Raw genomic sequence first — 16,426 nt, 5'->3', positions numbered from 1 at the left:
AAAAAGAAAAAAAAATGAAAAATTGTCACCACACAATCTCGGCCCAGCAACCTGACACCTGTTGAGACCATTGCAACCATGCAAAATCGTCTCAGCAGCCTCACACCATTGTTGAGACCCTTGCAAACGCAATACCGTCTCAGCGGCCCTACACTCATCAAGACTCTTGCAACCACGCAATACCATCTCAGTAGCCTCACACCATTGTTGAGACCCATGCAAACGCAATACCATCTCAGCAGCCCTACACTCATCAAGACTCTTGCAACCACGCAATACCGTCTCAGCAGCCTCACACCATTGTTGAGACCCATGCAAACGCAATACCATCTCAGCAGCCCTACACTCATCAAGACTCTTGCAACCACGCAATACCGTCTCAGCAGCCTCACACCATTGTTGAGACCCTTGCAAACGCAATACCGTCTCAGCAGCCCTACACTCATCAAGACTCTTGCAACCACGCAATACCGTCTCAGCAGCCTCACACCATAGTTCAGACCCTTGCAAATGCAATACCGTCTCAGCAGCCCCACACTCATCAAGACTCTTGCAACCACGCAATACCGTCTCAGCAGCCTCACACCATCGTTGAGACCCTTGCAAACGCAATACCGTCTCAGCAGCCCCACACTCATCGAGACCCTTGCAACCACGCAATACCGTCTCAGCAGCCTCACACCGTAGTTCAGACCCTTGCAAATGCAATACCGTCTCAGCAGCACCACACTCATCGAGACCTTTTGCAACCACGCAATATCGTCTCAGCAAACCAGACTGAGACCCTTGCAACCACGCAATATCGTCTCAGCAGCCTCACACCATTGTTGAGACCCTTGCGAACGCAATACCGTCTCAGCAGCCCCACACTCATCGAGACCCTTGCAACCACGCAATACCGTCTCAGCAGCCTCACACCATAGTTCAGACCCTTGCAAATGCAATACCGTCTCAGCAGCCCCACACTTATCGAGACCTTTTGCAACCACGCAATATCGTCTCAGCAAACCAGACTGAGACCCTTGCAATGCCGTCTCAAAACAAACCTTAATACTCAAGGCCCCTGCAACCACACAATATCGTCCCAGCAACCTGACACTCACTGACACCCTTGCAACCGCACAATATTGTCTGCAGTAGTATAAAACACTTTGCGGCAGGCACCTACGTGCAAACCCGAATACAAACTAAACTTGCAAACACACCTCAGTGACAAACGATCAGCCACACAGTGGCGCCCAGTTGGCCGTTCATCTTCAGTGGCGCGCGGGCCGCTCATCTTTTCTCTGTTTTTTCCCTGCGGTTGGTTCAGGTTTTTCATCCAGCACCAGCGAGTGCACGTTGGCCTGCGAGTGCACGTTGGCCTGCGAGTGCATGTATATCGTCTTGTTGAGCACCTGTGTATTGTCTTGATTTTCTCACACCAATGCAAGATCCAGTCCAAGTCCTCAAACTAGACCAAGCATCAGTAGCAGACTTAGCTATGTGGGACAACTTCCCCACCTGATAGAACAGCATTTCAATCTTCATCCTGGCAGTGTCAGCCGAGCCACCAAAGGCTTTTGCAGCCATTTTTAGGCCGCCACTGGTTCTCCAAAAATTGGCCCCCAGAAATTCTCTTAATTTTTTCACCCAGTCTTCATCACACCTCGTGCTGCACCCCATCGTGGCAGCTGCCCAGGTCTGGGACCACACTTGAACAGGACAGGTGTAAAGGCTGGCCGAAGGCTAGCCTGTGTTTGTGGGAGGAGTCTGCTGAGTACTTAGCCTCCTCCCACGCCGGGTCCTGTGTTGGCGCCATTTTCAGGTTGGAGGGGGGAGGGGCAGAGCAGCGGCAGCAGAAGCCTCGTGGGCTTCATTGGAGTGGAGCCTCTCGTTCGTTCCCATGTCCCACCCAGCTTGTGGGGGCTGCCTTCGCCTGTCCTCCCGGCCATACCCGTGTTCATTCCTGCTCGTTGGGCCGCCCGCTTCTCCCAGCGTTCGTGCGGGGGGGGGGGGGGGGGGGGCATCCATCCTCCACTACCCCCAGGGCTCCAGCTGGATGTGCGATCATCGGGGGAGCGTGAGCCCGCCTTCCTTCTCTGTCTTCCCACAGGGGGGGGGACTCGCCCACTTCCCCGGGTGCGCGCTGCCGCACGAGGGGAAGGGGGGCCCCGACACCATCCGCATGTTTCCTCCGGAGTTGACCCGGCTCCTCCTCCCGCACCCGCCCGCCCGTTCTCCAGGCGCACCCCGGGCTTCAGGGGGGGGCCACCCACCCGCTTCCAGCATCTGCAGGGCCGGCTGCTGTCCACCCACTCCTCCCGGGCACAATGATCCATCCACTCCTCCCCGGCTACGCTGGCAGCAGGGGGGGGGGGGGTGTTCACCTCACGGCTGCAGGGGTCCTACGCTGGCTACATAGGGGGGGGGGCTGCTCACACGCATATCCGGGGTCATGCTAGCGGCATGGGGGGGGGGGGCTGTCCACCATTCACCCAGGGTCACTGGCTTCCTTGCTCGTGCGGGGGGGGGGGGCATCCATCTGTGCTGCATCTGTCCATCCATCCACGTCTCCCAGCACGGGGGGGGGGGGGCGCTGTGCCACATACATACATCCATCCATCCACTGCTCCCAGCTTGAGGGCAGGGGGGTGAATTGTTATCCCAGTGCTGCAGGGGGTCCCTCTGGCAGGTTTGGGGGGGGGGGGCTGCTGTCCACCCGCATTTTCAGAGGTCATACTGGCAGCATGGGGGGGGGGGGCAGTCCCACCATTTCTGTAGAAGCACGTTAGAGGTATGGGGGGGTCTCCACGGGTCAAGCTGGCGCTGGAACGTGCAGGGCTGCCCGCATGGGGGGGGATGTACACCCTTCATTCATGGGGTCATGCCAGCAGCCTATCACCCATTTCTTCAGGGATCAAGCTGGCAGCATGGGGGGGGGGGGTTTTGTGTTGTCCTCCCACAGGTTGCGCTGGCAGTTTTCTTACATTGCTGCAAGTTGTGACAGCGTCCTGTCATTGCGTTTCAGTCGCGCCACGTTTCCAGCCGATGCATTTTCTGTCTTAGCGTTAGTGTTCTGCGTCACAGCATTCTGCCCCAGGGCGTTTTAGTCTTTGCGTTTCAGGTCTCTCTTTGCGTTTCAGGTCTCTCTTTGCGTTTCAGGTCTCTCTTTGCGTTTCAGGTCTCTCTTTGTGTTTCAGGTCTCTCTCTGCGTTTCAGGTCTCTCTCTCTCATGTTTTTCCCATGCAGTGACGTTTCCCATGCGGTGACGTTTCCCATGCGGTGACGTTTCCCATGCGGTGACGTTTCCCATGCGATCTTCTCAGGCGATCACGTTTTCCATGCGATATTCTCAGGCGATCACGTTTCCCATGCGATCTTCTCAGGCGATCACGTTTCTCATGCGATCACGTTTCCCATGCGATCTTCTCAGGCGATCACGTTTCTCATGCGATCACGTTTCCCATGCGATCTTCTCATGCGATCACGTTTCGCGTGGTAGTTCTCATGCGATTACGTTTCACATGGTGGTTCTCGTGCAATTGCGATCACGTTTCTTATGGCGATCTTGGTTTCACGAGTCGTGTCCTTGTGTTTACGTTCTCATGCGATTACGGTTCGCATGGTAGTTCTCATGCGGCTACATTTCGCATGGTAGTTCTCATGCGATCACGTTTCTCATGAGTCATGCCATGTGTTTACGTTTCTCAGGCGGTTACGGTCACATGGTAGTTCTCACGCGATTACGTTCTTATGCGATTACAGTTCACATGGTAGTTTGCATGCGATTGTGTTCACAGGATAGTTTCTCATGCGATTATGTTTCTCATGTGTTACGTTCTCATGCGACCACGTTTCTCAAACATTATGTTGTCTCATGCATTACGTTTTTCATGCTCATGTTTTCATGCGATTGCGTTCTCATGCGACCACGTTTCTCATGTATTATGTTGTTCCATACATTACGTTTTTCATGCTCGTGTCCTCATGCGATTACGTGTCATGCGATGATGTTTCTCATGCGAATTAGGTCCTCTTGGGTTGCGTTTCTCGTGCGAGTCATGTTCTCATCAGCGTCTTCAGCGTTCAGGCGCAGCGTTTCTCCCTTAGCGTTCTGCCCCAGGGTTCTGTCATCGTATTTCCGCCTCAGCATTACAGGCTCAGGAGTTTAGACTCAGCATTTCTCTCATATTTTTCTGCCCCAGGTTCCGGTTATGGCATTTCTGCCTCGACGTGTCAGGCTCAGCATTTTCTCTCATACCATTTCTGCCCCACGATTTCTGGCATAGCGTTTCTGCCCCCACGATTTCTGTTATAGCGTTCTGGCCCACGATTTCTGTTATAGCGTTTCTGGCCCACGATTTCTGTTATAGCGTTTCTGGCCCACGATTTCTGTTATAGCGTTTCTGGCCCACGATTTCTGTTATAGCGTTTCTGGCCCACGTTTTCTGTTATAGCGTTTCTGGCCCACGTTTTCTGTTATAGCGTTTCTGGCCCACGATTTCTGTTATATCGTTTCTGGCCCACGATTTCTGTTATAGCGTTTCTGGCCCACGATTTCTGTTATAGCGTTTCTGGCCCACGATTTCTGTTATAGCGTTTCTGGCCCACGATTTCTGTTATAGCGTTTCTGGCCCACGATTTCTGTTATAGCGTTTTGGCCCACGATTTCTGTTATAGCGTTTCTGGCCCACGATTTCTGTCATAGCGTTTCTGGCCCACGATTTCTGTTATAGCGTTTCTGCTCCACGATTGCTGTCATAGTGTTCTGCCCCATGATGTCTGTCAGTGTTGGTCTGTCATAGCGTTGTCTTCTTTGTGGTTACCATGTCTCATTGTACTTGTCCACGTTGCACCTGGGTTGGTTAGCTAGTGCTCACATCTCAGCATCTGTCACGTCTACAGATACGTATGGGCGGAGGTTTCGTTTCTTAAACACATTAGGGGGGGCGGCTGTTAGCATGTGCATTCACGCACAGGGGTCTCAACGTTTTGGTTATATTCTCATACTTATCATTTCTGGCTCTACGTTTCTGTCATTTCTGCCCTAGTCTCTGCGTTTCTGTCATTTCTGCCCTAGTCTCTGCGTTTCTGTCATTTCTGCCCCAGTCTCTGCGTTTCTGTCATTTCTGCCCCAGCGTGACGGTCATAGCGTGGTCTGTCATGGTGGGGTTGTTTCGTTGGTCATCATGTCGTTGTACTTTGTCATGTTGCATCCTGGGTTAGTTAGCTAGTACTCGCATCTCGGGATCTGTCACGTCTACAGATCCATACGGGCTGAGGTTTCGTTTTTAATGATTGTTGGCCACAATCTTCTCGCCCGTATACCATACGTCATACGTTGCACGTTCATTCTTACACCTATACGACTACCCACCACGCTCCGTGGGTACACTAGCCCTGAGTGTTCAGTTAATTGCCTGTGTCTGCGCTGCAGGTTACTCGGGCTCATTTACCACTCACACAAGGGTGGGGGGGGGGGCTGTCTTCAGGTTCATTCACGCGCAGTGGTCTTGACGTGTCTGCTCATGTTCTCGTACTTGGGTAGGTGCAGAGGGGGTGGTTGTTGTTGCATGTCTGTTGTCTTGTTTGCTGGTTTATGTCCCTAAGTCTGGGAGTCTGGCTTGGTTCCCATGTGCCATGATGCTATTGCCTAGTGCATTGGCCTTGTATGCATTCTCCAGGTAGCTGACACTTACTCTCCTGTCAGTTGTTCTTTTTGGCTCTTACCCTCTCACTTCCCCATATCAGCATGGGTAGGCCAGGGGTTGGGGGATTTTCACAGAGCCACTTCACCGTTGAAGGATTTCAATCCCTTGGCCCTTGCTCCATTTCCCCCATGCATCCTCTTGTCACAAGCAGTTAATTCTTGTGGTGGGGTTGTCTCGGGCATCAGGCTTGATCCATCTTCTTGGGTCATTTAGTTCTGAACGGTTCGCAGGTTCTATACGGGGTTTCCTTCTGTCACAAAGTCATGGGTCGGTGGGTTCTCCTGTCATAGTGGATACGTATACGGTTGCCTTCCAGGTACAACGCTACGCCACTGGACGGTTTGTTCTCTACCCTTCTATACCTAAACATGTGTATTTTTGCCCTCTTCTCAGGCATACCGACCAGCTAGGCCAAGGCACACCTCAGGCCTTGGGTGTTAGGGTTATCACAGTTTCATACTCGAAGACTCTGACTACAAGTGTAAAGGCTGGCCGAAGGCTAGCCTGTGTTTGTGGGAGGAGTCTGCTGAGTACTTAGCCTCCTCCCACGCCGGGTCCTGTGTTGGCGCCATTTTCAGGTTCCCCACCCACCCGTTCCCCCAGCTTCATACACACTTTTTCCTCTTTCTACATTTTCTTATTCTTATTCTCACATTCAGGGTATGCCCTCTTCTCAGGCATACCGACCAGCTAGGCCAAGGCACACCTCAGGCCTTGGGTGTTAGGGTTATCACAGTTTCATACTCGAAGACTCTGACTACAAACACTGTTCTTCACCACAGACAATCAGGCCACAGCCGACATCATCAATTAAGGTAGATCTAAGTCACTCCCCATCACTTCCTGCACAGGCTCGCGCAGCTGTCACTCCGTCACCAGTTAATATCTTATGTAGACCTTTTTCCAGGCAAATGCAAAAAGCAGCTGATGCGCTTTCCTATTCCAACCTTGGAATGGATGTTTTTCCAGCAAGAGCCTGGAGCCGACCCAACAACTATCCCTGTCCCACCATGGACATTGCTGACGATGGACTGAAGTCACATCTCACCAACGCAATCCAACTTATTAACCACTCCTTGGCACGCAACACACTGAAGGCCTATCGCACTGCTTGGAACACTAATCGCAAATTTTTGGCCCCTTGCCCCGAAGCAGCAGTTGGACACATCCTAGCCTTCATATCGTATTGCCACATGCAGCTGACCATTTCTCAATACTATCACGCCATATCTAGATGGCATCCAGCATTTCCTGTCCCTGCAGGACCCCAGTAAACCGTCAGTATTCTCGAGCCCATGCAGTCAAGTCCCTCCTACAGGGCATACAGAAGCACCAACCTGTAGTCAGTGGCAAGCGCCTACCTTTCAAGAGTCCCCTCTTTAGGGACATGTCTAAAATCCTTACTCGTTCCCTGTTTAGGGCTTTGCCCAGACTAGTCACCCGAACAGCCATCTACCAGGCCTTCTACGGTTCCCTACAACCTAGTGAATTTAGTCAGCGGCTCCAGCAGTCACACACTGCTCCGACGCCACCCGACTCGCTTTCAAACCACTACACTCTCACAGTCTGCAAACGCAACAAACCAGCCCCTGGGGTTGACATCAACCTGTTTCAGACTCACAACGCCTGATGCCCAGTGACGGTGCTCGACCCACTACTGCTCCATCTACCCAGCCAATCTGATGGTAGCTCATTGCTGCCCTTTCTAAACCAGCTCCCTGAGTGTCAGCCAGTGTGTCAAGCATGTCAGAATCCTCCTAAGTAACTTGGGCTTCAAACCCCAGTCAGTTCTCTGGACATTCTTTGGAGCAGCCTCAGTTGCCTCCCAACAGGGAGTACCAGACTACGTAATCAAGATACCTGGCTGATGGAAGTCTCCTTGTTTTGCCACATACATCCCTAATCCTCATGAAGGAATGGAACAAGCCTTTACCAAGCTGGCTAAATAAATACAAGAAATCAATATAAACTATTTCCCTATCTGAGTCTTTTGCCCCCTTTTCTTGGCATACTGACCAGACCACCAAGGCACACTTCAGGTCTATTTATGTTGTAAGTCTTGTCGCGTGTTTATGTGATCCACATCTCTCTCGGTCAGAGGGTAACGACCATAAATAAGAAGGCCAGTATGGTGGCCTGAGTTTATGGGAGGAGCCCGGAGGTATTTAAGCAGCCCACTCACACATGCTCTTTGTCGGTTCAGTGTGCAGTACTACACGTCACTGGGCCGACTCTTCCCAGCTCACCTCATGTCCGTGAGTCTGCGCATTCAATCGCATTCGACACCCTCCCACCCTTCCCTTTTTCAGGGCACTTCTCAGCATATCCTTCTTCAATTAACTACCCATTACTTACCTTGGGTATGCCCCCTTTTCTTGGCATACTGACCAGACCACCAAGGCACACTTCAGGTCTATTTATGTTGTAAGTCTTGTCGCGTGTTTATGTGATCCACATCTCTCTCGGTCAGAGGGTAACGACCATAAATATAATAAAATAATATTTTTTTTTTTTTTGGACCAATTAAAAAAAGGAACCTTTTTTTTTTTTTTTTTTTTTTGCTGATCCGAAAAAAGAGCACAATAGCAATTCACAGGGGTGGATTAAAGAGGAAGCAGGTGAGGCTGTTTGGGACTTAAAGTACAATCTTGATGTTTTTACAGCAAAATATATATATATATATATATATATATATATATATATATATATATATATATATATATATATATATATATATTTTGCTGTAAAAAACATCAAGATTGTACTTTAAGTCCCAAACAGCCTCACCTGCTTCCTCTTTAATCCACCCCTGTGAATTGCTATTGTGCTCTTTTTTCCCCCTTTCCCCCCCCTCCTCTCACACCAGTGCTTCACTGCTAACATTCCCATTCAGCTTGCTAGAGCCCAGTGCACAGCGTGACACACCTCCCCGGGGAGGCGTGTCACGCTGGGCTCTGGCAAGCAGACTGGCCGCCGCTCCGGAGCTAGGCCGAAGCCGGGGACTTTCCTAGGCCTAGGCTCCGGAGCGCTCCGCGGATCGCGGGGTGTGCCGATCCGAACGGGGTGGCCCGTTCGGATCACGGATCGGTGACGATCCGTTACACCCCTAGCAATGACGTGTCGCGCCGTTGCCGCGATTATGACGTGGCGACGTGCGCGACGCTGTCATATAAGGAATTCCACGCATGCGTTGAATCATTACGACGCATGCGGGGGATCCCTTCGGACGGATGGATCCGGTGAGTCTATACAGACCAGCGGATCCATCCGTTGGGATGGATTCCAGCAGATGGATTTGTTCTGCATGTCAGCAAATATTCGATCTGCTGGAATCCATCCCAGGGGAAAAATATCTGCGGAAACAGATCCGCTGGAGTGTACACACCATAGGATCTATCCGCTGAAACCCATTCGCTGGGATTTTTCAGCGGATGGATTCTATCGTGTGTATGGGGCCTTCTTGTTCTAGGGTGACAACACTGCTCCTTCATAGATACAGTGCAGTGAGTGCGTGTCACCCTAGGACAGGAAGTGTGAAAATAGTAGAAAAAAAGCCAGATAAAAGAAGATGAATGCAGCCACAGTTGACATCTAAGAACTGGAAAGCTGGAAATACATTACATTTGTGTTCTACTTTGGATTTATTTACTCTTATGCCGCGTACACATGCTCGGAATTTCCGACAACAAATGTTCGATGGGAACCTTTGGTCGGAAATTCCGACCGCGTGTAGGCTCCATCGGACAAAAATTTGAGAGCTGGTTCTCAATTTTTCCGACAACAAAATCTGTTTTCGTAAATTCCGAGCGCGTGTAGAAAATTCCGATGCACAAAATTCCACGCATGCTCTGAATCAAGTACGAGAAGGAAGCGCTCAGTCTGGTAAAACTAGCCTTCGTAATGGAGATAACACATTCGTCACGCTGTAACGGACAAAAAAGTACGAGGCGAATCGTCTCTCACCAAACTTCCACTAACACGAGATTAGCAGAAGGACCCCAAAGGGTGGCGCACTTGGTATGGAACTTCCGTTTTATTGTGCCGTTGTACGTCTTGTACGTCACTGCGTTCTTGACGCTCGGAATTTTGTGTGACCGTGTGTATGCAAGACAATTTGAGACAACATCCGTCGGATATGTATCCACGGTTTTGTTGTCGGAATGTCCGATTGTCTGTATGCGGCATTACACAGTACCTGATTGGATGTAAGTTGAATAGATTTGTTCAAGTAGGTCTTTGCGTTATTGGTTGATACATCTACAGAAGACTAAGCTGATTTTGTACATTCATATTATAACATGTATGACCAGCTTTATATGGATCCTGGTGGCGTTCTAAGTCTGGGGTACATTTGAACATACACATGATGGCCCGGATTCACATACATTGGCGCATATTTATGCTGGCATAGCGTATCTCTTTTACGCTACGCCGTTGCAGCGCACAGAGGCAAGCACTGGATTCACAAAGCACTCGCTCCCACTCGCTGTTAAGGATACGTTGGGCTTCCTCAGCGTAAGTGGTAGTGGGCGTGATCCATGCTAATGAGGCGTGACCCCATGCAAATGATGGGCCAAGCGTCATAGAAGTACTTAAAAAGAACGGCGCATGCGCCGTCCCGTGGACTTATCCCAATGCGCATGCTCAGAATCACGTCGGAACTACTCCCTAAGATACGACGGATCACTGCCTACGACGTGAACGTAACCTACGCCCAGCCCTATTCACGTACTACTACGTAAACAACGTAAAATACGAAGCCTGTTCCCTGGTCCATACCTTTGCATGAGTTGCGCCTCATAGATGGGGAATAACTTTACGTCGGGCGTACGACCTACGTAAACCATGTATATTATGCGCCGGCCGCAACTACATTCGTGGATCGACGTATCTCCCTCATTTGCATATTTTCAATGAGGCGGCCAGCGTAAATATGCGCCCACGATACGCCGGCGTAGGAAAGTTCCGTCGGTCGGATGAAGCCTATTTTCAGGCGTATCTAGTTCTGTGGGCACGGCGCATAGATACGACGGCGCATATTTACACTTACGCGGCGTATCTCGAGATACGTCGGCGTAAGTGCTTTGTGAATCCGGGCCGATATCTGCAGGAACTGATTTCACTTACCCTGGCTATCAGCCCTTTATCCTGGTAATATTTGACAATCAGTGGCAGGTTCTGCTTAAAATTCTCCAATCGTTTGTCTATGGCGTGAGCGTTATCATCCGGTCGCCCCTGCTGTGCAGAACGCTTCTCTAAGCGCTGTCGTAGCCGCTGGCTGGAACATGCCAAGAAGATCACCAGGTCTGGAGTGCCAATCTGCAGGGAGTGAAATGTTTGCTGATCACAGGGACCTTAAATCTGTGGTTTAGTATAAATGATAATGGTATACAATCAACAAAAAGAGACATACATGTTCACTGTTAAAGTGGTTGTAAACCTCTGAAATGAACAAAGCAAATCCTTCTATAGTGTCTACCTGCCTCTATCCAAAATGACTACTGTGATTTCTGTCAGTTGCCTCTCTTCCTCTGCTATGTACGTTAGTCACTTTTGATTATGCTGACTCAGAGGTATCCAGGCGGATGGGGATGGGAGCTCAAGCACACAGCCTGTGATTGACAGCTTCCGCTGTGTCCACTTCCTCCTCTTAGATCTAAGGCCCCGTACACACGAGAGGATCCATCCGCTGAAAAATCTCAGCGGATCGGTTTCAGCGGATAGATCCCCTGGTGTGTACGTTCCAGCGGATATTTTTCCGCGGATATTTCCGAATTCCAGCAGATAAAAATTTGTAGACATGCTTACAAATCTATCCGCTGGAATCGGCACCAGCGGATCGATCCGGTGGTCTGTAAAGACTCACCGGATCGATCCGTCCGAACCCATCCCTCACATGCGTCGTAATGATTCGACGCATGCGTGGATATCCTTATATGACAGCGTCGCGCACGTCGCCGCGTCATCATCGCGGCGACGGCGCGACACGTCACCGCGATGGGAATTCGGCGCGGATTTCAATCCGATGGTGCGGACCGTATCCGCGGATCAATCCTATCGTGTGTACCAGGCCTTAGACTACACTCAACTTCTTGCTCTATGCTGTGCAGTGATCAGATCCCTTGCCTTCTGACAATCTCGAATGCTGTGTAAACTGTAGACATTGAACGGATTTAGCAAAGGGTTTTACCTACAGATAAACAGGTACAACTTATGTACAGTGGGGAAAATAATTATTTTATCCCCTGCAGATTTTGTTTATTTGCTCACTTACAAAGAAATTAAAGTGTCAGGACGCCCACTAACACACAGGACGCCCACTAACACACAGCTCCTTTCTCTATCTGCAAAGTATAGAGTGTCCTGACGCTCCTGCTCGCCCCCTCCCCCCTCAAGAGGCTTTCTCCACACCAGGGAGAAAGCCTTGCATTACTGTGTGGAGTTACAGACAGAAGAACAAGAAGTGAGGATTTCTCAGAAGAAATAAGGACATTTAAAAGCAAAATGGAAGGATGAGGTAAGTGAAGGAGGACTGTACTAAGATAAAGGAAGCTATTTAGGCAAATGTTTTTCCTTTACAACCCCTTTAAGGTCTGGAGACTGGCTAGGCCCCTCCATGACCTTAATGTGCGTCTTCTTGAGCCACTCCTTTGTTGCCTTGGCAGTACAGTATGTTTTGGGTCATTGTCATACTGGAAGACCCATCTTCAGTGTTCTGGCTCAGGGAAGAAGGTTCTCATCCAAAATTTTACAATACATGGCCCTGTCCATTGGCCCCTCAATGTGGCAAAGTCGGTCTGTACCCTTAGCAGAGAAACAGCCCCAAAGCATAATGTTTCCACCTCCGTGCTTCACAGTAGGGGTGGTGTTCTTAGGGTCATAGTGGGCATTTTTCTTCCTCTAAACACGGCGAGTCGCCTCCCTCGTGAAGGCAAATGTACACTCATGCCAATGAACATCTAAATGATTCAGAGAAGGATTGGGGACTATGACCCCAATGCCACGTACACATGACCGTTTTTTCGGGTTCTAAAAAATGATGTCATTGTCATTAAAAACGATCGTGTGTGGGCTTCAGAGCATTTTTCGGGTTCTGAAAAACGGGCAAAAAAAAATTCGAACATGCTATATTCTACGTTTTTCGGGTTGTAATAAATGGTCGTGTGTGGGCTTTAACGACGTGAAAACCCCCCGCATGCTCAGAAGCAAGTTATGAGACGGGAGCGCTCGTTCTGGTAAAACTACCCTTCGTAATGGAGTAAGCACATTCATCACGCTGTAACAGACAGAAAAGCGCAAATCGTCTTTTACTAACACAAAATCAGCTAAAGCAGCCTAAAGGGTGGCGTCATCCGCATGGAACTTCCCCTTTATAGTGCCGTCGTACGTGTTGTACGTCACCGCGCTTTGCTAGAGCATTTTTTTTCACGATCGTGTGTAGGCAAGACCGGCTTAATGATTAAGTTGAAAAAAACTTCGTTTTTTCTAGAGCCTGAAAAACGTTGTTTTTTACAACCCGAAAAATGATCGTGTGTACGCGGCATAAGAACACCGTCCCTACAGCCAAGCACAGAAGTGGAAACATTATGCTTTGGGGCTGTTTCTCTGATAAAGGGAAAGGCCGACTTTGCCGCATTGAGGAGCCAATGGAAGGGGCCATGTATTGTAAAATATTAGATGAAAACCTTCTTTCCTCAGCCAGAACACTGAAAATGGGTTGTGGATGAGTCTTCCAGCATGATAATGACCCAGAACGTACCGCCAAGGCAACAAAGGAGTGGCTCAAGAAGAAGCACATTAAGGTCATGGAGTGGCCTAGCCAGTTTCCAGACCTTAATCCTATAGAAAATTTATGGAGGGAGCTGAGACTTTGAATTGCCAAGAGACAGCCAAGAAACCTTAAGGATTTAGAGAAGGTCTGTAAAGAAGAGTGGACCAAAATCCCTCCTGAGATGTGTGCAAACCTGGTCACCATCTACAAGAAACGCCTTACCTCTGTGCTTGCCAACAAGGGTTTCTCCACCAAGTACTAAGTCATGTTTTGATTGGGGATCAAATACTTATTTTACTCACTAAACTGCAACTCAATTTATAACATTTGTATCATGTGTTTTTCTGGATTTTTGTTTGATATTCTGTCTCTATCGATTAAAATACATCTATTATGAAAATGATAGACCAGGCACGACCAAAGTCTGGCAGTTTCTCCTGTATGTAATCTGTTGGCGCTCGTCCCGTCACCCTCCCTGTCCCCTCCAAGGCTGCAGATGGTCATGAATCAGGCTGCACTGATGGCAATGGTGAGTCTGCATTCATGACAATGGGGGTGCTGCATTCATGGCAATGGGGGTGCTGGATTCATGTCAATGGGGGTGCTGCATTCATGGCAATGGGGGTGCTGCATTCATGTCAATGGGGGTGCTGCATTCATGGCAATGGGGGTGCTGGATTCATGTCAATGGGGGTGCTGCATTCATGGCAATGGGGGTGCTGGATTCATGTCAATGGGGGTGCTGCATTCATGGCAATGTGGGTGCTACATTCATGGCAATGGGGGTGCTGCATTCATGGCAATGGGGGTGCTGTATTCCTGGCAATGTGGGTGCTGCATTCATGGCAATGTGTGTGCTGCATTCATGGCAATGGGGGTTCTGCATTCCTGGCAATGTGGATGCTGCATTCATGGCAATGTGGGTGCTGCATTCATGGTAATGTGGGTGCTGCATTCATGGCAACAGGGATGCTGCAGTCATGGCAATGTGGGTGCTGCATTCATGTCAATGGGGGTGCTGCATTCATGGCAATTGGGGTGCTGCATTCGTGGCAATGTGGGTGCTGCATTCATGGCAATGTGGGTGCTGCATTCATGGCAACAGGGATGCTGCAGTCATGGCAATGTGGGTGCTGCATTCATGTCAATGGGGTGCTGCATTCGTGGCAATGTGGGTGCTGCATTCGTGGCAATGTGGGTGCTGCATTCATGGCAATGTGGGTGCTGCATACATGTCAATTGGGGTGCTGCATTCATGGCAATGTACATTTTGCATTCATGGCAATGGGGGTGCTGCATTCATGGCAATGGGGGTGCTGCTTTCATGGCAACGGTGAGTCTGCATTCATGTCAATGGGGGTGCTGCATTCATGGCAACGGGGGTTCTGCATTTGTGGCAATGTGGGTTCTGCATTCATAGCAATGTCGATGCTACATTCATGGCAATGGGGGTGCTGCATTCATGGCAATGGGGGTGCTGCTTTCATGGCAACGGTGAGTCTGCATTCATGTCAATGGGGGTGCTGCATTCATGGCAACGGGGGTTCTGCATTTGTGGCAATGTGGGTGCTGCATTCATGGCAATGGCGAGTCTATATTCATGTCAATGTGGATGCTACATTCGTGTTAATGGGGGAGCTGCATTGATGTCATTGGTGGTGCTTCATTCATGGCAGTGGTGGTGCTTCATTCATGGCAGTGGTGGGGCTGCATTCATGACAATGGTGGGGCTGCATTTATGGCACTGGGGTACTGCATTCATGTCAATGGGGGTGCTGCATTCATGGCAGTGGGGTACTGCATTCATGTCAATGGGGGTGCTGCATTCATGTCAATGGGGGTGCTGCATTCATGGCAGTGGGGTACTGCATTCATGTCAATGGGGGTGCTGCATTCATGTCAATGGGGGTGCTGCATTCATGGCAGTGGGGTACTGCATTCATGTCAATGAGGTTGCTGCATTCACGGCAGTGGGGTACTGCATTCATGTCAATGGGGGTGCTGCATTCATGGCATTCATGGCAATGGTGGGACTGCATTCATGGCACTTGTGTGGCTTTAGATGGGCACTGATTAGGCTGCTATGATGGGCACTGACCCTTATTTTGTTTCACAGTTCTCTAATTAAAATTATTTTATTTATTTTATTATTATTTTTTTTTTGGAAACGTGTTGGGCAGTGTATTAGTGCTCGGACGAGTTGTAATGATTCAAAGAATATCAGGCAAAATGGTCGGCCCTCACGCACGTTCACTTCATCAAATCTGGCCCTCTTTGAAAAAAGTTTGGACACCCCTGTGATAGACCCTGAGGGCTAGATTCACATAGAACCGTGTATCTTTGCGGCGGCGTAACGTATAGGATTTACGTTACGCCTCCGCAACTTAGACAGGCAAGTGCTGTATTCTCAAAGCACTTGCTCCGTAAGTTGCGGCGGCGTAGCGTAAATCGGCCGGCGTAAGCCCGCCTAATTCAAATTTGGATCACGGGGGCGTGTTTTATGTAAATGTACTGCGACCCGACGTGATTGACATTTTTCCCGAACGGCGCATGCGCCGTCCGTGGAATTTCCCAGTGTTCATTGCTCCAAAGTACGCCGCAAGGACGTCATTGGTTTCGACGTGAACGTAAATGACGTCCAGCCCCATTTTACGGACGACTTACGCAAACGACGTAACTTTTTCAAACTTCGACGCGGGAACGACGGCCATACTTAACATTGGTACGCCGCACTTACGCCACCATATAGCAGGGGTAACTATACGCCGGGAAAAGCCTAACGTAAACGGCGTAAATGTACTGCGTCGGCCAGGCGTACGTTCGTGAATTCGCATATCTAGCTAATTTGCATACTCAACGCGAAATTCGACGGAAGCGCCACCTAGCGGCCAGCGTAAATATGCAGTTACATTACGACGGTGTAACACAGTTACACTAGTCGGATCTACGGGAAATCTATGCG

The 16,426-nt window shown here is 49.7% G+C and overlaps 1 protein-coding gene across 2 annotated transcripts in view; it reads right to left on the bottom strand.

Moving 5' to 3' along the window:
- Positions 1–16,426, bottom strand: part of AK1 (adenylate kinase 1) — a 169,510-nt gene that overhangs the window by 113,817 nt on the left and 39,267 nt on the right. For both annotated transcript variants that reach the window (XM_040324751.1, XM_040324750.1), the window contains one exon: positions 10,821–11,012. In XM_040324751.1, coding sequence (XP_040180685.1) covers positions 10,821–11,012 — 192 coding nt within the window. The remainder of the gene's footprint in view (positions 1–10,820; positions 11,013–16,426) is intronic.

Source organism: Rana temporaria, chromosome 9 (genome assembly GCF_905171775.1).
Source record: "Rana temporaria chromosome 9, aRanTem1.1, whole genome shotgun sequence".
In the NCBI taxonomy this organism is placed as follows: Eukaryota; Metazoa; Chordata; class Amphibia; order Anura; family Ranidae; genus Rana; species Rana temporaria.
Note: the sequence above shows the minus strand (reverse complement) of the source record. Positions and strands in the feature narration are given on the sequence as shown.